Source organism: Diaporthe citri (assembly GCF_014595645.1).
Source record: "Diaporthe citri strain NFHF-8-4 chromosome Unknown scaffold_1, whole genome shotgun sequence".
Lineage (NCBI taxonomy): Eukaryota > Fungi > Ascomycota > Sordariomycetes > Diaporthales > Diaporthaceae > Diaporthe > Diaporthe citri.
In genome coordinates this window covers 7,323,148-7,343,896 of record NW_025064846.1, presented here as the reverse complement: position 1 = coordinate 7,343,896, position 20,749 = coordinate 7,323,148, and the positions used below count along the sequence as shown (strand labels likewise).

General features: G+C 56.6%; 3 protein-coding genes across 3 annotated transcripts; 2 read left to right on the top strand and 1 right to left on the bottom strand.

Moving 5' to 3' along the window:
* Nucleotides 1–8,603: 8,603 nt before the first annotated feature.
* INS49_001949 (uncharacterized protein) lies at nucleotides 8,604–14,536 on the top strand (the record flags this gene model as incomplete). Its single annotated transcript, XM_043162768.1, has 4 exons — nucleotides 8,604–8,663; nucleotides 11,619–11,799; nucleotides 11,880–12,980; nucleotides 13,659–14,536. 4 exons carry the CDS (start codon nucleotides 8,604–8,606, stop codon nucleotides 14,534–14,536), a joined length of 2,220 nt encoding a protein of 739 aa, XP_043031274.1.
* A 3,572-nt stretch (nucleotides 14,537–18,108) lies between these two features.
* On the bottom strand, nucleotides 18,109–18,574 carry INS49_001948 (uncharacterized protein; the record flags this gene model as incomplete). The annotated part of the gene is made up of 2 exons (XM_043162767.1): nucleotides 18,109–18,390; nucleotides 18,470–18,574. The coding sequence occupies 2 exons, from the start codon at nucleotides 18,572–18,574 to the stop codon at nucleotides 18,109–18,111; spliced, it is 387 nt and encodes a 128-aa protein (XP_043031273.1).
* Nucleotides 18,575–19,542: 968 nt separating this feature from the next.
* Nucleotides 19,543–20,659, top strand: INS49_001947 (uncharacterized protein; the record flags this gene model as incomplete). The annotated part of the gene is made up of 2 exons (XM_043162766.1): nucleotides 19,543–19,770; nucleotides 19,862–20,659. The coding sequence occupies 2 exons, from the start codon at nucleotides 19,543–19,545 to the stop codon at nucleotides 20,657–20,659; spliced, it is 1,026 nt and encodes a 341-aa protein (XP_043031272.1).
* Nucleotides 20,660–20,749: the final 90 nt, after the last annotated feature.

The window sequence follows — 20,749 nt, the reverse complement described above, 5'->3', positions numbered from 1 at the left end:
CGGAGAAGCCGGGGGTGGCCGATTGCAACAGGCGCATGCACAGGCCTATCCCTATAACAATAAGGTTGGACATGGTTTGAGCATCGGGGGCACCTGGGTAGCTGGGCTGCCGGGCTGGCCCCCCTTCCAGTGCGTCCGACTCCACCCCGCTCCCAGGGCAAATTTCCCCTTGTCGGGCAACAAGTCATGGCCCTGGTGGACCTGTCTCGACGAGATCTTCTGGAGAACCCCTGAGGATATCCTGTCATTTCCCCCTGCCTTCACCCTTCATTCCCCTGAAGCCTGCTCCGCAGCATCCAAGGGTTCATCTTTTGGTAGGGCTGGAAAGTGGATGGCCCTGGGACTCTGATGCCCGGATAGGAGAATATAGTCTATTTTATTTGGGGACCGCGAGCGTGCCAACATCTGCCCAGATTCGCGATGTGCTGAAACAGGGGGTCAGCTCTTGAGAGCACCACTCATGCCTTGGTGACGAAGCTTTCGGAGCCTGAGGTAGCGAGCGCGTTCGGTTGCAGACATGAGGCAGTAATGTTTTGCCAGCTAATCAGTGCCGATACACCGCCACGGCTTATTTCAAATGTCGGGTATTTCGAAAGGGACAGGTTTTTTTTCTTCCCACCTTAGCTTCAATAGTATGTGGGCAGCGCCACACCCGTGCTTCTCGGTGCCGTTCAGATCCTGCAATTTTCAGCACGAATAGGCAAGTCGTCCGTGCAAAGTGCCATAGGGATCGCGATGGTGTGGACATACCGTGCAAGGCACAGGGCAGTCCACACTCGTATTTGGCCTTGGGTTTTTTTTTTGGATTGACGCGCAACTGACGCGGATGTGGCTAACCATGGTGGAGCCCGGCGCGTCAATAGTGGTCGAGTTGCCGTGCTCTTCTTCCCGCAGAGGCGCTATTCCGGGCCTTTGCAAAACCTGCCCTTTCGTATCCGAGTCATCCTGAAATGAGGATGACGACAGGTCCAACCGAAACTGGCCCAACAGTGTCTCAATTTCCTGATGATCGCCGCTTGCCAGTTGTCTGGTGTCTGGTTGTCACAGAGCCGAATGGATTCGGGGAGACGCCAGGGTGGGCGAAAGAGTTTGCCCAGGACGGGGGTGTTTTCCTGATGGAGCATAGTGTAGAGAGCATGAAGAGTCTCAGGTACAGTGCATACTGAGGCCGAGACGCATTTGACCGCGGCATCTGATAGCAGAGGGGAATGGCGATTCTTGCTCGGCACAATTCTTGGTCCCTGGCTGCTCAATAAAGCCTGCGCGACAAAAAGCAATGTAGTCACCGATTTAGAGCTTGATAATTGGAGATTCAAGCGCAGGTCGCATGTGGCAAATGCCACTCTCCGTCGCTTTGTTCGTTTGATGCATGTGGTGGTGGGAGGCATCTGGCTGCAGGAGCCACGGAGTGACTTGCAGCCCACCCTGTGCAATTGTCTGGCATGGCTGCTACGCCCTGCCTGTTCCTTTCGTGGGGGTGCGATGGAGCTGTGGGAGAAGCTTGTGGTTGTCTTCGATCGTTCTTCACCCTTGCCCTGGAAAGGGCTCACTGTGTAAGCGGGCGCAGGGTGGTAGGGCCTGACTGCAAGCCGCGCACATGGGTGGGCATGTGTGCCACATCCCAAGGGCCGGACGAAGAGCGGCCAGGATGCTGGCGGAGGGTGGGGTCTTACGATCAGTAGCTTGGCGGTTGAGGCGACCGGTGTACATAGTACCAACCTAGTAGGTAGTACGCATGCGTGTGCTTTTATACTTGGTGCTGTCAACTCATCTCACCGGCCAACGACGGCGATGCCCGCACCCAGCGCTCGGCGTGGGCATTGCCTGAACTAGGAGTATGGCCGGAGAGATCGGGATGAGTGTCCCCGATGCCAGTGATTACTCCAATTTGAGGATGGTTGTTAGAATTCCAGGCAGCTCCTCAGCCCAGGCCTAATGCCATTGGTTCTGGGTTGGCTGCGAAAAGGCAATGTTTTGTTGACAACATCTACTTGCTGGCCGGCGGGTCAGATGGTAGCTGGTGTAGTCCACCTGTTTCAAGCCGCAAGGGTTGTGAGCGAAACGAAGCAGATCGGCTCCGAACCACGATATGCACCAGGAGGTCCCAACAGCATGGCAGTTCTCCAACAAAGCAGAGGCCCCTGGCGAGTCCACTCTGGGACGACGGTGCTCGGCTAAACCCCCCCGGTCTGTCGCATTCGATTGTTGTTATCGAGGACACGGGAAGCTGCCAGGTTGCCTTCCTGCGCGGTGACGAGATTGATGATTGCTGAAGCGTGGCAGCAGCAGTATATCGATAGGAACTTTCCAGCGAGGCCGGCGTATCGAGCAGCATCTAAAGCATGTCGACACCAGCAACCTGCATAGAGCAGATAAGGTACGAAGGCGGTTGAGAGGAACCAAGGTCAGGATCAGGGGCTGACAAGAAAGCAGCCGACCACACTGCATACCCGGGACGGGGATGGCGGGAAGCAGGCTCTGCCGTGCGGTAGTGCTGCATATTCCTACTGAACGTACGGATCCTTGTATGCTCTCCCACGATCGCCTCACCCTGCAGCCGCTTCCAGGGCATGCACGGGCACGGGCAATACGTGGGAGTGAGTTTCTGGGCTCAGCTAGTCTCGGTGCCTTGTTGTCACCCACACATGGGCCTCGAGCCGACTGGTCTCACAGCAGGCACAACTGTTCCTACATTTTGTTCCGAATATAGCAGATTGCGAGGCTACATGATGTTGCATGCATTGATCAATCCGACGGGTGGAAACCCTGTCGGACCCTGCGGCTTGGCAGTCCAGGCCCTCTCCAAATGCCGCTCTGGGATGGATGTGCCTGCATCATTGCATGCAGTGCATGCCATGCTCGCCATGCGCCGAGTGGTCGTGATAAAGACGCCAGGGCCCGACTTGTGGACTCGTGTGCTAGCAGTATACCGACATAATCAGCGTCTGAAACGTTTGGGACGTGATGAACGAGCTAGTGTAGGAAGCCACCGGAATGCGACCCTCGAGTCGCGAAAGCAGCGGCCTGGCTGCCTGGAAATGAACTTGTCAGTTGCGAAACGTGAGGCGTCTTCCATGTCGCGGTGCTGATGGAGTGCTGAGGTGCGGTTGTCTCGGAAATGACGAGAATAGCACCGCCGAGGAAAATCACACAGATGGCCGCCGCAGAGCGTTTCCTCCTTGCTCCCGTTACGGTGCCTCCGTGTCGAGCTGCACATGGCAGAATGTGACGGCAAGAGCGTGTCCCTGCAATTTGCAGTACCAACCGGCCACTGCGACGGATTGCGATGGATTTCCTGCGGGACAGTGGAGCAGAGCAGGAAGTGAAGTCGCTGCGCTCCTGGGGCTCTGCCGATCAGGGCAGCGAGTCCCTCGGTGGCTACTCAGCCACTGGCTATCGGCGAGCACGTTCCTGTCACGGCGCACAGTATCTATCACTTGCGCAGGTCAGATGGACATCGAAGATCTTGATGGTACATTAGATGGGGTCCCGCCCTCTGGACCGCCGTTCGCGAGGCTTTTGTCCGAGCTCACCGAGCTGAATGTCTTGGTCGGGGACGTATTGTTGCTCAGGAACGGGACCGTCTCCCACGCTACCGAGGGGGTGGCAAGGCAATCCGGCGTGTTTCTTTCTGGCGGTAGGATGGATTGCAGATGGCAACGCCACAAGGTCGCCATGGGCGGCCGATGCCATGACGTGCTGGTGGGTTCTGATTCGACGATGGCGGTGCGGGCACAGCTAAGTGAAGAGGTGAAGGTGAGGGAGGTGGGGGAGGTCACCCTGTGGCCCGTGTGCACCATGGCAGTTGTGGGCAGACACGACCAACAATCACCCAGGCCTAAGGTTGGTCACTGATTCAGGAATAGGTGCCCAAAGTACCGGGAACCGCGGGATGGTTTCGAACAAAGTTGGAGCCCGGTTGAAATTGGGTGCCCACTCTTGAAGATTGTGCCCGCAGCCCGGCCCAGTCCAGCCCGGCCCACGCCCACAATGGAGCGATGATGATGATGTCTGGCTGTGACTATTACTTAGCGTTGGCTTGGTAGCGAGTGGTGTGCAATCAGATCGATCACGGTGACGAGGCAGCAAGTTGCGTGTCTTTGGGGGGAGGGGTTTGTTGGGGGAGGGGGGTTAGACCATGGTGAGAAAGATTGATTTGAACCATCTCGGTGTACTGTGGGCAAATATACATACATGTATATATAAATATACATGCGCGGTATGGCAGACTACCTACATCGGTGTCTACTTCGCTGTGTAATAGTAGATAGTCTAGGTAGGTAGTATCTAAGGGTATATCGTTCAATCGCCCCCCGTCATCCCCCCTCCCCCCAGCATCGGGAGGGAGCAGGCCCATGTTGGCGCCCTGGTCGAGGTCAAGCAGGGCGGCTGACGGCTGGCGGCGGGCGGGTGGTCCCCTGAGGGGGTGACGGTTCGAACCAGACATTCGGATCGCTGGTGCATCTATCATCCTTGGAGCTGTTGCAAAATAAGCATCTGACGAAGATGGACCAGCGTGTGACAAGAGTCAAGGACATGGGAAAGTCTGTGTGCCTCTGAAGGGTCCAGAGAGGATCAGATCGCCTGCTACCTAGCCACCTAGACTACGTACATGATTCTACAGGAGCTTGGACTCTATGTTCAGCGTGCACGGCCGGATGGTCGTGTGAGCAGAGACAGCTAACGGCAGGACTGCCAGGCTCAACTGCCAGACCCGGGACCGGGACTCTCGAAACTTGTCCTGGGCACACCGAGTTGAGACGGGGTAGCCTGCGAGGTCCATGCTCTGCTACCAAGTGTGTCTGCTGAGGTCGAAATGAGTGTGTTCCATCCCGCCAATCCTCCAGAACTCTAGAAGCAACGTGGGCCCATCCCGTCGTGGGTCTTGATGATTGTGCAAATCAGTCATGGAAAGGCACCCTCTGCTCCTTTACCTAATAGATAGACACATGTATCTGTCTTGAACCCTCCCTCATCTGCCTGCTTGCCTGTCTGTCTGTCCGTCCCTCCCTCCTCCAAACTTACCCTGTCCCGAGATCTCAAGCCCATGGGGGTGGGCGGCCGGTGGTACGGCGATAAGCACCTGGCACAGGAAACACCCGCACCGGCCAGGTCCAGGGCCGGGGCGAGGGCCAGGGCCAGGGCTGCAAGTGGGCTCGCCAGGTTCGGCCTGTGCCCAGGTGCTTGGGAGCCTGGCAGCCCGCGCTCCCACGCTAAGAACCCTGCCTCCCCTGGCGCCTTCCTTCCTAAGTTTTGTACAGTGCCGCAGCATGCATGCCGCCTGGCACTGTAGAGGGTGCCTACCTCCCACCGGGCCCTGTCAGCCCCGGCGCCACCTGGGAGCATGGGCATCTGCAGCAGCTGGTTGTGGTGGGTGGGAGGTACCTGCCTGCCATGTGGGCACCTGGGCAGAAAGAGAAGATAGATCAGCTCCTGTCACTGTCATTGTCACTGTGCTGGACTGTATGGCAGTCCCGTACCCACGTACTGCGTGAACCCTATGTAGCCAGACGAACCGACAAGCTCAATGTCCCTCTCGACGCGACTGCAGGCATTTGGTTTTGAAATTTCGCAACTCCTGCCTGTCCTCCTCCGACCGCTGCCATCATCGCCGTCACCGTCGCCCTTCGCTTTTGGCGTCTCTGCGTCTCGTTGATTCTTGCGCGGACGACAAACAGTCGCGCACGCATTGCCCTGTTGGCCACCCAGAACCGCATCCACATTATTACGCATCTACATCCACAGTCACGGTCAGTGCCTTGTCCAGAGCGCCCTGATGACGGTGCTCGCTCCAGAGCCAGAGCTTGCAGCAGCCCCAACCCACGACGCGACCGCGCGCAGAGGCCACCCAGACAGACAGGGTCCATACTCCACTCTTGTCCTCTTCCAAGCCAAGAATTGGGATTTTGCCCTCCTGTGTGGCACTGACCTCGACCTGCAATTGCTCTGCGCTGCCTTGCCTTCTACTTCTATTTCTCCTCCTTCCCCTTCACTGCACCTGTCGTTGTCGTCCATGCTGCCCTCTGCTATCTCGTCTTCCGGCTCGGGCTAACCTTTGGTCTACCGCTTCCCAGGGTCACTTAGGCGCAACGGTCGTAGACCACGATCATCCCTGCTCCTTCCCGACCAGGATTTTCTCGCACCTCGAAATCCCTGAGCCCTTCAAGGTTCACCATATTCCCCAAACTCCCACTCCAGACTCGATTTCGACGGCCACTACAGCCAGACAATTCCGAATTCAAGGTGCCACGGCGACTTTGTCCTTCGGTATCACGACAACTCTTCTCCCCACGCGGCCGACTGCGCCACCGCCGAAAGGTCGTGTGGCTTTCCGTTGATACAGCCTCCAGCAGCGAGCGCGCTTCTCAAACACCATCAACGCCCTCACTGCTTGACCCAAATAAATCGTCAACAGCCGCCGCAGTCTACATCACAAGAAATTGTGCGCGAAAGACACCGTCTCGTCAGCTCACCTGGCCCACGGACACAATCTTCTTCTGTGACCAGCAGCGCGACGCCCCGTCACTTGTAATCAGAACAACGCCCGAAAGTCCGTCTACCTTACGAGTTTCCCCGAGCCAAACGAGAACCTCTGGCGTTCTGAACCCTGACGCGATGCGTCTCTCCTGAGTTTACATGACTGATACGAGCCTTTACAGCTACTTCGACCCTGAAAGTGGACCGAACTGGCCGCCCTGTTTTGCCTGCGGATTTGACTGCTTCAACTCAAGCTCAGGTGAGCATTACTTTGTCACTTGTTCCGTCAGGCCCCTACCCCAAGCCCCAGTCATCTCGAGGCCCTCTCTCCGTCGAGTTCCCCTTCGCACAAGGCCTGCGACTCTCAGCTCCTCCCAGGCTGGGCGGGATCTCGTCGAGCGCCACCAGAGCGAGTAGACATCTCAACCTCAAACGATCCGTCGGATCTGTGGCAGATTTCAGCCTCGGGGCACGGCTCAAGCATCACGTCACATCTTGGAAGGGAAGAGGCCCATCCAGTGCTACTTTGCTGGGGTCGCATGCGAGTGCCGCTCCAAGGTTCTTAACCCCTGACACTCTAGTCTCTCCTTTAATATCACCCGCACCCAAGTGGGCGGCATGGCGGCAAGCCTGGAACCTACCCCGAGGTGTCCTTTTGTCCAGCCCCAGGGCATACATACAGTACCTCCCTCCTTCCTGTACTTTCTGTATGAATACTTGACCGCCGAATCCCTCGTGCTGTTTGCCGCGGCCTCGTTCTCCCAGCCGTTGTAATCCCTACACGCTTTACCGTCTTTCTTCACCCAGGCCGACATAGTCTTAAAAGGACTTGTCACGACCTGGCCGCCCCGTTTCCGTTTGTCGCTGCCCGCTGTCGACGGCGTCTGTTGTTGGTCGAACAAGGATCCTGCGTCATAGTCGGTACCTACTCCGCATTTTGCGACTTGCACCTAACCCCTGCCTACCTCTGCATCCCAAGTCATCGTCCCCTGGAGACACCTTGAATCCCCACCGCCCGCGAATCCATGGCTGACCTCAAAAGTAGATACAGCATCGAGCCGTGTCGGGACTCACGTCTGTGATAACTCCCATCCAGACACGCACTTCCTGTGACTGCAAGGGCTTGGCTTCCTGCAACTCGGCCTGCCGACCGGCTTGTTCAGCACACCTGCTCGCGCAGCTCATCCTTGACCGCACTGGCCCTGACAGCTAGGGTACGACCCTGCTTGCCGTCGAGGACATCCACGCTCGCTCACGTGGCCGTTGGGCTGAACTCCCACCACAAAGCATCCCGAGTGTCTGGTCTGCCAAAGAAGCCTCGCACCCGACCATACCAGGATTCCCTGCGGACGCTTGTATTACATACGACGTCTTCTTCAAACCATCTGTGTTCACGAATTACTACGAGGTTGGTGAGCTCAACAACTCCTTTCTTGAACACACGCATTTTCACTCCTGTTCTTCAGGGGGAGCCCCCTCACGAAGATGGTGCCAGAGCGATCAATTTTTGTTACGTCTTGTGCTGCAGCAACAGCATGACTGGACTTGAACCCCTCTATCCTATACCTAGCCCCGTCAACATCTCCGGCAGTCGGCTGGCTGATGCTCCGAGCCCGCCTCGGCGGCGGTTGAGGCCGGCGGCGGGGCATCTCCGTGGTTCATGCGCGTCACTAATTCACTTTGCGCAGTCATTTACCCGTACTCGACAGTAGTTGGACGCCGTACTTGTGTCTCAAAGGCTCTCGGTGTATTCTTTGTGAAGGACATTCAACAGTAAGTGAAATGTGTTCGTCGCATTGTGTTCGATTTCCCAAGTATTGCTAGCATGAGCGCCTGGATTCCCCCATGCATAGCGCAATCTCAATGCGGGCCAACTCTGGCTTAGATCGGGTAGCGTCAGGTTTGGTCGATCAGAAGAGCGACACTTGGGCTCGAAGAACGCGGGATTAGTGCCAATGCTACGTCCTCGGCCCTTCTCGCTTGATCGTGCTACAAGCCGAGGCAATATCGGTCGGAGATGAACTCTTTTTTTTCTTTAGCACCCATCAGGCTAACATTCAGCCGCTGTGCAGGTCGTTCGATAGTTCTCCTTTGCCGCGGACGCTGTCCATATGGGCTTGATGACAATGGCTAGGGATCATCGACAGGCCAATGGCCAGTTTAAGGAAGAGCCGGGCAATGACTCGGTGAGTTTTCCATTGCATTTTCTAAGAAAGTCAAACAAGACCCTAGCACACCTCCCTCTCGTTGGCGGCATTTCCACACGGTAGTGCCGATATGCACGTCCTACTCGGCCTTGCTGCCCACGTCGCTGCCGTCGAAGTGTCGGACGCATCACCCTTATTATTTCCTCCCTGCACCTGCACTTGCCGTCCCTTGAAGCCCACTGGGTGCAGCGCTCGTCACCCCAGTCAGTTTGCATTTTGGGGGTGTTTCCAGAAAACGAGATCGAACGTCGCAAGCCTGACCGGGACCGGATTGGGCTCAGGTCTGTGGGAATTGCAGGGGAGGCAGTTGTTTCACATTAGAGACTGGGGGGGGGGCCGACACCGTTGCATGCGACAAGGCGCGCCGGACAGGGTTTGCTAGTGCGACCCACAGAGTCTGAACTGTGGGAAACCTTGGATCTCCCTGCTAGCCAAGCCGGCGGCGGAAATACATGGATGCCACGACGCATTGAACGGGGGCCCTCGACGCGTCATGCACACGAGCAGATGTCATTTCCCTTCCCAGGTGTCTGCTGTCTTTTTTTGGTGTGTTTCCTTTTTGGCGTCCTCAAAGCGGAGCCAGACGAGCTGTGCAATGCGATGCCGTCCGGTACGGCGCCCACAGATCCACAGGATTCGCAGCAAGGTTTCAACCCATTGACCGGGGGAACCGGGAGCTGGGTGGTCATGGCAAGGCCCAAACCTTGGCGGGAGATTGGGCAGTTCAGGCTAGAAGCCCAGCTGGCTCGCTCGTAGGCCGCGTGCTGTGGCGCTCAGCACGCAGAAATGCACGCGAAGGTGCCGTCTATGTACGTGTGGGGGATGGTGCGGTGTGCTGTGGGCGGCGACGTCAAACAAGCAATTTCCAACGGCTGGACGCTCGGGATCCGGGCGACAGCCGCCAGTGCTTCAACACTGGCGCTCGTCTTTCGTCACACTTCCTGTCCGCTCGCCCATCCGTCAGGCCATCGGCGGCGGTGGTGGTAGTGGTGGTCGAGGCGACCGGACATGTGACGGATGTGGTCCAGCAGCACAGCACGCACAGCAGAGCACATAGCACCACGGGCCAAGCCAGACCAGTCAAGTGACAGCAGTGCGGCCGCTGGGTCTTTTTTTTTTTTTTTTTTTTCTTCTCTGCTGCCGGAGAATCGTCGAGCCTGGCTAGCCCTGTTGGCCTCCACAGGCCCCGTCCCTCCCCTCACCCCTACTGGTGGTGTGTAGTGCTTGTGGCTTGAAGGCGCTGGAGATGCACAGATGGGGGATGGATGGATGGATGGGATGGAAGTCCTTCCCAAGCGGCAACGGTCCCCGGTTACAGTCTAGGGCTGCAGTGCAGCCATTCCGCGAGTGCCCCGACACGAAGCCACTTGACCAGACAACTGGGCAGCTGGGGAGCAAGCGAGCTGCGAGCCGAAGCAGGGATCGGCCCAGAGGCTAGGATTGCGCTTCCACACCGCCCCTTCGCGAACACACACGAGTACGTACACGCTTGTACTGCGGTACATGTGTGCAAGAGTCGCGCGCAAGCACGGTGGCCAAGCACCCTCCTCTAGGCCCGGAGCAGAGGCCCTGTTCTGGAAACCCTTCTTCCCTGGCCCTCGTCTCAGCCACGCTCATTGGACCACGGGCTGGCCCCTGCATCCCTGCCTGCTTAAATCCCTGGCCCCGCCCACCACCATCTTTTTTCCCTGGGCCCCATAATTTCATTTCATCTTTCCAACGCAATGCAGTCAATGCCTGCGTGCTGGCCGCTCCTCGTTTGCCGACTCGACGAGTCTTGAGCGCCCGACTCCGCCAGCCACCGGTCCTGGAGCTTGCTGCTCGTCAATGCTTGGACAAGCCCAAACAGCCTACGCATCAAGACCTATACCACCGCTCTGTTATTACTGCCGTACCGTGCCTGCGCCTGTTGCTACTGCTGCTGCCGCTGCTGGTTTTTGCTCTCGCCGCCGTCCTTGGTCGCTTGCCATGAGCTGATGTGGCTCCTTTTCTTCCGTCTTCTTTTTCTTGTCGTCGCCGCCGCGTGTGAGAGCCATTGCAGAGCCAGTCCAGTCCAGCCCCACAAAACCTTGCGCTGCATCTAGTTCAAATATCTTCACAACCCTGCTTCCATCCATTCCCCCCCTCGCGGTTCTCATCCTCGCTACCCTTCACTACCGACGTCTTTCTGGATCCCGGGTCTTGGTCAGTAACAGTAACAGTGCCCTGCCCTTTTCCCCCCTGCTCTGTCCTGTCCTGTCCTATCTTGTCCTGTCCTGTCTTGCCCTGCCTGGCCTACCCGGCCTGCCTGCTGCCCTGCAAATGCAATCATGTTCATCCTATTCCCTGGTTCGAAGTGTTCTTTTTTTTATATTGTTTTGCTCTTTCAAGCCCCCAGTTCACCTTCCCCCGAGCGCATATCATGGGTCTGGGATGACATCGCAGTGGCTTCCCACTCGTTGCAGGGCCATGCACATCACTCGATTTCCGATCTTGGGATTTCAGGCATTATGAATGGTCCAAACTCCTCCTGCCCTGCCCCCCTGCCCTCGCTTCCGTGCCTCCCCCATGGCATGGCCTGCGCGTCAGCAAGGGCAAGGTGAGAGGTGGATGCTGCCTTTCCGAGGCTAGGCCTCAGCGTCGCCAATCCATCATCCCCGTCATTATATCGTGTCGCCCCAATCAATAATAGGCTCTCGGAAGCTTCGCACTCCTTGACAGTGTCAGGATGCTGTGCAAATAAAGAAAAAGCAAGAAACCTTGCTCTCGTCTGGTCTTCTTTCGCTCGTCCTGCCCCCTTCCTGCCCAGTCTCGTCTACGTTGAGCCTTGTTGCTGGAGCCGGCAGAACTAATGGGAATCTTCTCTATGCAGCATTATCCCCACCAGGCCCCACCACCCTCGCATCTTCAGCATCATCGACCTCCCAGCATCGTTCACCAACAGCATCATCCCAGGCCGCACCTCCACAGCAGCCATCGCATCCTTCAGGGTACGCTTCGAGCCATCCCTCTGCTCCGGTCTATCAACAGCCAAATCAAGGGAACGCCGCGCAGAACTCGACACAGGACGGTCTGCCCTACTACCAGGCGAGCCCCTACAGCACCCCAAGCGCGACAAGCGGATACACGTCCGCAGGTAAGTCGCGTCTTTCTCTTCCCAGCAATAACATCATCAACAACGCCTCCCAGCTTCATTTGCTGACGCGACCATTGCAGTAGAGACGCCTGACATGATGGCCGCGACAATGCATCGACAGTACCCCCCCATTTACCAGACTCCCCAGTCCAACTCGCCAGCGTCTGTCGCGTCGCCCTCGGGCCACGATCAGCATAGAAGCATGTATGCCCAGCCGACTTCGCAACAAATGCCACAGCAGTCGATGTACTACCCGCCGCAGACCCAATATGGATCCATGCCCCAGCAGCCTGCACCCTCGCCATACAGCCAGCATGCTCAGACGTCCCACCAATCCATGACCTCCCAGCCAAACATGATGATGTCGCACACCGCGCCACAGCATCAGATCGCGCAGCACGCGACTCAGCACGCGCAAGCTGGAATGACGGGCAGCCCACGGCATCAGAAGATTGAGGCGCATCAAGTGCCCCCTCAACTCCAGAGGCCATCGCAATCAGGATCCATCGGAGGTCCATCACCGAGCACTCAAAATGGCGCCCAGCTCTCAACGCCGACGGGCTCTACCCCCGGCGGTGTTAATCCCAACGCTGCTCCGGGCCCGATTCCCGCCACAACTCCCCTGGTGGTTCGCCAGGACGGCAATGGCGTGCAGTGGATAGCGTTTGAGTATTCCAGGGATCGCGTCAAGATGGAGTACACGATCCGCTGCGACGTCGAGTCCGTCGACACCGACCAGCTCTCGGCCGAGTTCAAGACTGAGAACTGCGTGTACCCTCGCGCGTGCTGCGCCAAAGACCAGTACAGAGGCAACCGTCTCCAATACGAGACGGAGTGCAACACCGTCGGTTGGGCATTGGCACAGCTCAACCCACCTCTGCGCGGCAAGCGGGGTCTTATTCAGCGCGCAGTCGACAGCTGGCGGAATAGCAACCAGGACCCCAGGCTGCGTTCCAGGCGAGTCCGCCGTATGGCCAAGATGAACAACCGAAAGGCCGTCAACAGCACTCACCCTGCCCACATGGCCGGTCCAAGTGGTCCTGCAGGTATGGCTGGCTCAGGGCCCATGGGTCCCAGTGGTTCAGCTTCCATGGGAAAGCCCGCAATGGCGATGGGCGGGCAGATGCACCACCACCAGGGTGGCTCTGACGGCCACTCTCATGGTGGGGGGGATGAAGTCGGTATGTTCCACCAGATGTGAAGTGTGCATTATTGCGACTGCGTGTGATACCTTTCAAAACATATTATACCTATGGCTGCGCTTTGCTTTGTCTTGTTTCTTTTTTTGGTCGTTGAGTTTGGAACCTCGGAAACTGTCTTCGCATTCCTTTTCTTGTTGTTTATACGGCCGCGCCGACTCTATACATACAAGCTTCAGAAGCTCGCCCGGCGACAGGACATGCAGCATATCAGAAAAAAAGACACCTGTACATTACACTATGCGCCTGTTGCGTTGTTAGCTTGTTCTGCTGATTTTCCTTTGGTATTTTGGCATCGCATCGCATTGCACTGCATTCATTTGCGCCTGCTTGCGCTCGCCTGCTATCATTACCATGCAGAGTCATCAGCACTGCAACCAAACACACTCAACAGCTCGCTCAGGCTCACTCTAGTCCACAAGACTGTAGTCAAGTCTCGAGGACCTTTGTATTGCAAAAACAAATCATTTCTCATCAACCCTTACCCTCCTGCTTCAGCTCTCGCGCGCCTGGGCAATAGCCATGCCTCGCTTACACCGTTCTGTTCTTGGCTCCTGTTTCCCGTTTCCCCTGCGACACCTCGTTCTCAAAGCAGCAGCCATAGCCGTCGATCACATGCACATCAAACAGCTAGGATTGCTAACGGGACTACCCTTGCAGGTGAGGGAGAGTATATGGACGACCAGCATCACCACCATCACCAAGCTCCCCCGGCACAGCCCGGCCCCGGCGGCGACGACGTTCGTCAGGCCCATGTATTCCACGGTGGCTTCAACGGCGGCTATGGAAGCAACGCCCCTGCCAGCAGTTCCACCATGCCGTCGCTTCAGGACACCCTGAGCAACGGTCATCATCCCGTGGCTGCTCGCCGTGCCGGCTCTCGCGCTGCCGGCGCTGACGAGCCATCGGATCTGTTCCCCGACATTCCCGAGGCAAAGAAGCGCAAGTTCATCCTCGTTGAGGACAGCGACCGACAAAGCCGCCTGCGTGTGCGCGTCACCCTCGACGGGGTCGATACTCGCGAAATCCCCGACTCGTTCCGCAAGAGCTCGTCCGTGTTCCCACGGTCCTATTTCCCTCGCGAGATGCAGAGCCCGCCGCCTAGCGCCACAGGGTCAAGGTTCTTCCAGGAAGACATGAGTGAACTTGAGGATGACGGCAACGCTGAGACAGAGGGAAGGCGTGCCGGGCGAGGGGCCGCTGGAAGGGGCCGGTCCTTGATCAAAGTTCCCGCTACTTCTAATGAGGGAGGCGAGGTCGAAGTTGCTATCCCGAAGTTGCGCAAGAGCATTCGCGGCAAGGAGGTCCGTCTCAATGACCTGGGATACCGCATGGCTTGGCTCCAGAGCAGAGTCTTCGCGGGTCGACCAGTGTTTCTCCAACGCGCCCTCGACTGCTACCGCAACAAGACTCGCCAGGCAATCGACTCCATCATGCAGGATGTCAAGACCGTGGCCCCGCATTATGAAACTCGTGTTGGCAAGCGCAGGTGGACCGAGAAGACCCGACGCGGCGATAAGAAGGACGATGAGTCTTAGTTGGACACTCGGCTTAGGTCGCCGCCGCAAGGTCCCAATGAGAACTCGGAACAGGTTGCGCCAAGTGATCATCAGATTGCGGAGTAACATAGGCCATGGGGAAGGGGGTGGGGCTGTCCGTTCATGATCGAGGAGAAAGCCAATCGACAGCATGGCACGATGAACGCCCTGCGCGAAACATGGACCGCTGGGTGTTGCGGCCTGTCAGTGCTTGGTTTCGAGCTTTCCAGGACCGAGAACTTTGACGGTTGCATTAGTATGCATACAAGCCATCAACTGGGGAGATCTCCCACCCCGACTGTTCAACAAACTCTGGCGTGGTCTCACCGGACATTCGCTTCCTCAGAAGCTACCAAAGTGCTCGGTCTAGACAACCTTGTTTGATTATTTCTGCGGCAGTGGTCGAGCGCTTGCGAACAAGCAAGCGAAGTGGCCCCTCTGGGCTGGCAAAGGGTGTGGCTTCCTGCCGCATTTCGTTCGTGTCTGGCAAGAGATAGACGGGCAATTTCCTTTTTTCAACCCCTTTTTCCTTTCCGTCGTGACTGCTCCAGCAAAAGTCACGACATGATTATCACGAACGAAGACTAGACGAACATGATCTCAGCGACGACCACAAAAAAAAAACGAGATGAAATGGGGACATAGGGGAAAAGGAGTCTTCAAAATCAAAGGGAAAAAAGATCAACTCGCTCGGGCGGAATCAGTGCAGCTTTCTTCAGGTGGGAAAGGATCATGGAGGGGTGGCGTGCGACAGTCAAATTTTATTTCCACCTCATCGACATCGTCATTATCATCAAGTTGTCAAGAGAACTTTTGGAGGAGTGAAAGATGTGCATGGGATCTGTTAGGATTCATGCTGGCGAGAGTTGGTGTTGTACGTTTGTTATGATTATGGTATTTGGTTGAGTCTGGCTCGGATGAAGGCAGTTTGGCTGTTTTTGGCGTGGGGGGACCCGGGGGGGGGTTGCGCGGCTCGACGACCTGGTTTAGTAACGGACCTTATTTTCGATCTGTCTTTACCGAAGGACTTGGTTCGCCTTTGATGGGTAAAGAGAGAAAAAGAGTGAGACCTATTGGGCCTTTTATTCTTCCATTGCCGTTGCTAGATATCCCTCGTCAAAAAGGTCTGCTTTTTAAATAGTCCGGTCTGCATGCATTGTCAGCTTTTTGTGCGTGAGTACTCGGTCACTTGGCCGCTCAATGATTCCGTGGAGCGGTAGTCAGCTCAGTCAGTGTGCTTGGTGGTTTAATCCCGCGAGGCTTTGAATTTGACTTTGACTCACAATGCATGTCTGTCTTCCTGCTCGGCTGTTGATAACGCTGTGCTCAGCTGTCATGTTAAACGTGCGAGGTGGTTCCCGAATCGGGCAAGGGGCAGAGATGAGCCAACTTTGGCAGGTTGAATCTACTTGTCCTCAGGGGGGTGGCCGCGTCGTTTCGAGAATGGGGTTCAGAGCGGACGATGGATGAATATTGCTTCCCCCCCCCCCCTCTTTTTTTCTTTCTTATTCCTTCGTTCTATCTCCTTGCTTGGTCCATTTTTCCAACCGGCCCACCGATGTTGTGAGGGAGGAGGCTGGTTTGGTGTCCGAGTTTCACACCTGACGTGCGAAGCGAAGTGTGGCCGGTGTAGGAACCGATCGTCATGTCTGAGACGTAACATGATGCCTTCTGTTGACTACATGTTTCGCCCTACTGCATGTATTGTGGGGTTTGGGGGGCGAAATCGTTGGGTGACTGCCGTTTTCGTGCTGCCTACCTTGAGTTATGCAATGGTTTATAGTTTTTGGTTGTTTTCTTGAATTTTTCTTTTGACCTCGGATTCCTTCTTGTCTTCATGCCGTGAAAGCCCAACAGGCCTGCGTGAAGGAGGGATGGGGCCAATGAATGAGTACAATGCGTGAAGTTCTCCTTCCTTTCTGCCCATTGCTTGAAAGCTTTGGTCCACCTGGTTCTAGCACAAGTCTAGCATAGTTCTCACTCTCTGATTTTGTATTAGGTCCGTTTTAAACGCATACAAGCGGGGTTTTGGGCCTCAAGTCGTCCTCGCGTATAAGTCTTCTCCGGGTAGAGTGGGGCACCTGGGGATTTTGTTCTTACCAGCTGAGCGTGATTCAAAGTTGTTCGTCGACATCGCTGCCAACGCAGGCTGAGTCTTGCCCAGCCAGCTGGGTCAGATTGAGATGCGGCAAAGCTCTGGTTGATGGAGACTGCGATACTAATAGCTTGTGTGCCGAGTAGAACATATGACGGTGTATACGACGACCTCGTCAAGTTCCGTGCCGGGGTATACCAGGCGCTTGAGTGGGTGATCCCTGCTTGCTGACCACGGCACAAAGCATTATCCTTCTCGAAGCTTTCCAGGACCCCTTCCCGCCGTGCCCCCTGCGGGCATGTGGCAAAAGGGATTGACCCCAACGGCCCCGTTGGTGTCACAAGCCCTCCCGAGCCGCTTGGTCAATCCTGCCAGGCCCCGGCCGGGCTGCCGGGGTTCATCGTCGAGCCGCACGCCCAAGATCCAATGGTCCCCTGGAGGTGCATATGCAGAAAGCAGCATGGGCCAGGGCCCGTGAGTTTGCCAGGTTGGCTCGAGGAGATCGTGACTGGCTGGCTGGCTTCATGGACGTGTCTCCGCCGTATGAAAGGTGAGTGCTTCATTGGGTGAAGGCCCGAGTCCGGCTGCAAGGGCGGACCAGCCGAGTCATCAAAACATAGCCTCAGGCTGTGCCACTTACACCTTCGGTACGAATCGCAGCATTTGCTGCAGCAGGTCGCTCCTAGATGCTGTAGCATACTGCAGAAACACTCATGTCGCTGCTAATTGGTTCCGAGGCGCCGTCCGTACCATCTCGCTTAATGCATCCGAACTTGCAAGTCCTAAGCGTGTCTTCAAAGTATGAGTTGACTATAAAGACATCACATGGACAAAGGTCTTCATTTGTTAAGCTGGAGGACGTGGAGAACAGAGAGAGTCATGGATCCGGAGGCCGATCATTCATTAGCATGCCAAATGGGAGATTTGGCTAATATGTCTGTTGAGTGATACTGTTACAGAGTCTGGAAATCTTTGAGGATGTGGGTGAAGATTTTCTGATCAATGTTGCATTGCGGAAGTCATATTTTCATAGCTCGCCCGAAGAATGTCCACGTGAGGATGCGTACGTGAGACGTTACATGTAATGTTGCCCACGAAGGTAAGAGACCAAAGAGAGCACAGACAAAGTTTCTGCGAGTGGGAAGCCGACCAACAATCTCACTGGCTGTTGGGTTATCGTCGCAAGAGCCAGGTCGATGCAAGCAGCAGAAGATTCGACCTGTGGATCTAATGTCATTACCCATAGCGTCATTGCATTTCATTGTAAAATGCCCAGCCCAGCCATTTCCGCCCAACCGTCCTGGTATCTTGGTATAACATCTTCTGGTCATATCATCTCTGATCCAACGCCGCACCCAAAGGATAATCCGACCCAGCCAAACCGTTAACCCAGGCACCCATATACACCCAGACCCAATCTCTTCATCAGTCATGGTCAAGTCATCAAATTCGTCCCCGGCCCAGAAAGAAGTGTGGCTCAGCCCACAACCTTGTAGGCATCCGGCCCTCTCAGCCTGCCCATCTCCCAGGCGCCCAGGTGCCTCTCGCCCTTCCAGGCATGCAGCTTGACGACGACGTCGCCAACGGTGTCCTCGCGGCCCTTGGGGACGGCATACTTGGGCATCTCGTCCTTGGGCAGGCTGACGGTGCACAGGCCTGACTCAGAGGCCTGGACATCGCGGGCGGTGATGCGCTCGACAAAGATCTCCTGGTCACAGTCCGGTCTCTCGAAGGAGAGCTGGAGCCCTGAGGCGGGGAACTGGGGCAGTCGGGTGTTAGTTGTTCGGCCCAACAACATGCCCTGGGTGATGGGCAAAACAGATGTGGCGTGGACTTACGATGGGATCTCGGCTTTCCACACCCCTCCGGAATGAGACTGAGAGGTAAGGCGAGAACTGGTTGGGAGCCATGAGGGACTCGGGATAGATGGAGTATGTGGGCATCTTGACAAAGGCGTGAGGAGCACAACGATGATTCGAGTAGTGAGTGGATGCCTGTTTCGACTTGCATGTGACGGGGAGGGGCAGGCAATAAGAAGTCAGTGCTGGTCACCGGTCCGGATCCACTGGGAGAGCAAGCTCGTAAACTTTCTAATCGGGCTTTTATATCTATGCGAGCTCGGATATGGAGATAAACAAGACGGGCAGTATGCGAGAAAACGTTACGAGGCTCACAAAGGGGCAGGAAGGTGTGCCAATAAGGACCTGTCAAGAATTGCGCTGCGCCGTCGGCACGCATGAAGGGCGCTGTCTGGAATGCCTGGTGTTAATCTTGGAAAGGAAGTCCAATTTCAAAAGTGCCCGGGTGAGCCAGGGAACATGTCTGTTCGCAGGGGCGGGAGGTGTGTGATTGGTGGAGGGAGTTGTTTGCAAACAAAGGTGTTCCGGCCGGAGGGAGGGCCGTTGCCGAGCAATGCAATCGAGCTGTTTGGCGCATCTCGACGGATTGAACGGTCTAGCCAGATAAATACGCAGGTAACCGAGGAGCTCGTATTGTCCTAAGAAAACAAATTGCCAAAACGGTGCTTTGGCGCGTCCAAACCTGTCATCTGTCCGTGGCTGGACCGGACACGTACGATATTCGAGCACCAGCGGACTTCTGAAAAGGACCTAAACAATCGTCATGCAGTCTTGTTGACTTCAGGCCAACGCAGACTATCGCTGTCACTTACAGCCAAACACAGTGTCGATCGGTGACCCACCAGAGCTCCAAAATCGGGGCCCTTGCATCTCCACCGCGGGGCCTCCTGCAAGGCGGAATGGAGTCAGCTTCCAGAAGTGTATCACAAGCGCAAGGCTCCATTTCATCCCAGGCTGCAGTCCAGGCTCCCGCCCTCCACCCATGCCAGACTGCTCACTACTGTGCGTGAGCATGATCAAGTGAATCACCGAGTATTTAATCGGTTGATGCCATGTTCAAAGGCCTCGTGCCAGGCCTCTCCAGGCGTGTGCAGCCCACCCCGAAAAGGTCCAAATCCGTCCTCTGCTCAACTAACACGACTTACGCCAACAAGCAGACTAACGCCACAATCAAGATCAATATGGCAGACAACGTCTTCATACTCAAAGAGTACAACAATGTCCCGGTCACGGCACAGGGCCTGAAGAGGGACCAGCTGACCCAATGGCCTCCCTTCAAGGTGAGCACTCGACGCCAGAGCCTCAACTTCGACAGCATCGTTCTCTCGCGTCGCGCCCAGAAAAGCTGATCAGGTCCCCAATACCACACAGAACTGGATCTCGACTCTTTCCCACTCTATCTCGCTCCAAGCGCAACCTTCGCACCCCTTCCACAAAAGCCCCTACCGGCTCAAGGACATCACCATCGAGTCCTACACCCTATTCGGGGCCAACAACATCGGATTCCTCAAGCTCAGCGCAAATGTCTCCACCGCCGACGGCAAGAGCCGCCTCCCCGGCACTATCTTCCTGCGCGGGCCCGCAGTCGCAATGCTCGTGGTGCTCATCCCGGACGATGTCCAGCCCGCCGACGCCGACGCGCTGGACGAGGCCTACGTGCTGCTGACCGTCCAGCCGCGCCTCCCCACCGGCAGCCTAGGCTTCGTGGAGCTGCCCGCCGGCATGATCGACGGCGACAGCAACTTCGCCGGCGTCGCGGCCAAGGAGATCGAGGAGGAGCTCGGCATGGTCATCAAGCAGACCGAGCTGACCTGCCTGACCGACAAGGTCGGCGAGATCAGGCGCGCGCGCAAGGCCACGAAGGGGCCCGTCAGCAAAAACACGCGCAAATCGGCCGGGGCCGAGAACATACCGTTTGCCATGTACCCGTCCGCCGGTGGCTGCGACGAGTACATCAAGATCTTCTCACACGAGAGGCGCGTGCCGAGGAGCACGCTGCACGAGTGGGAGGGCAAGTACGGGGGTCTGCGAGACCAGGGAGAAATGATCACCCTCAAGGTCGTGCCCCTGGCCGACCTCTGGCTGGAGGGCGCCATGGACTCCAAGGCTTTGGCCGCAGTGGCACTCTACGGCAAGGTCAAGCAGTGGGAGAGGCAGCAGGCAAAGTGAATTATTGCACAAAGACCAAGCCGGGCGGGGACGTCTTTCATTCCGGCCCAACTATTTTCACCTAGGGATCTCTAGAGTCTGGATCCCGAG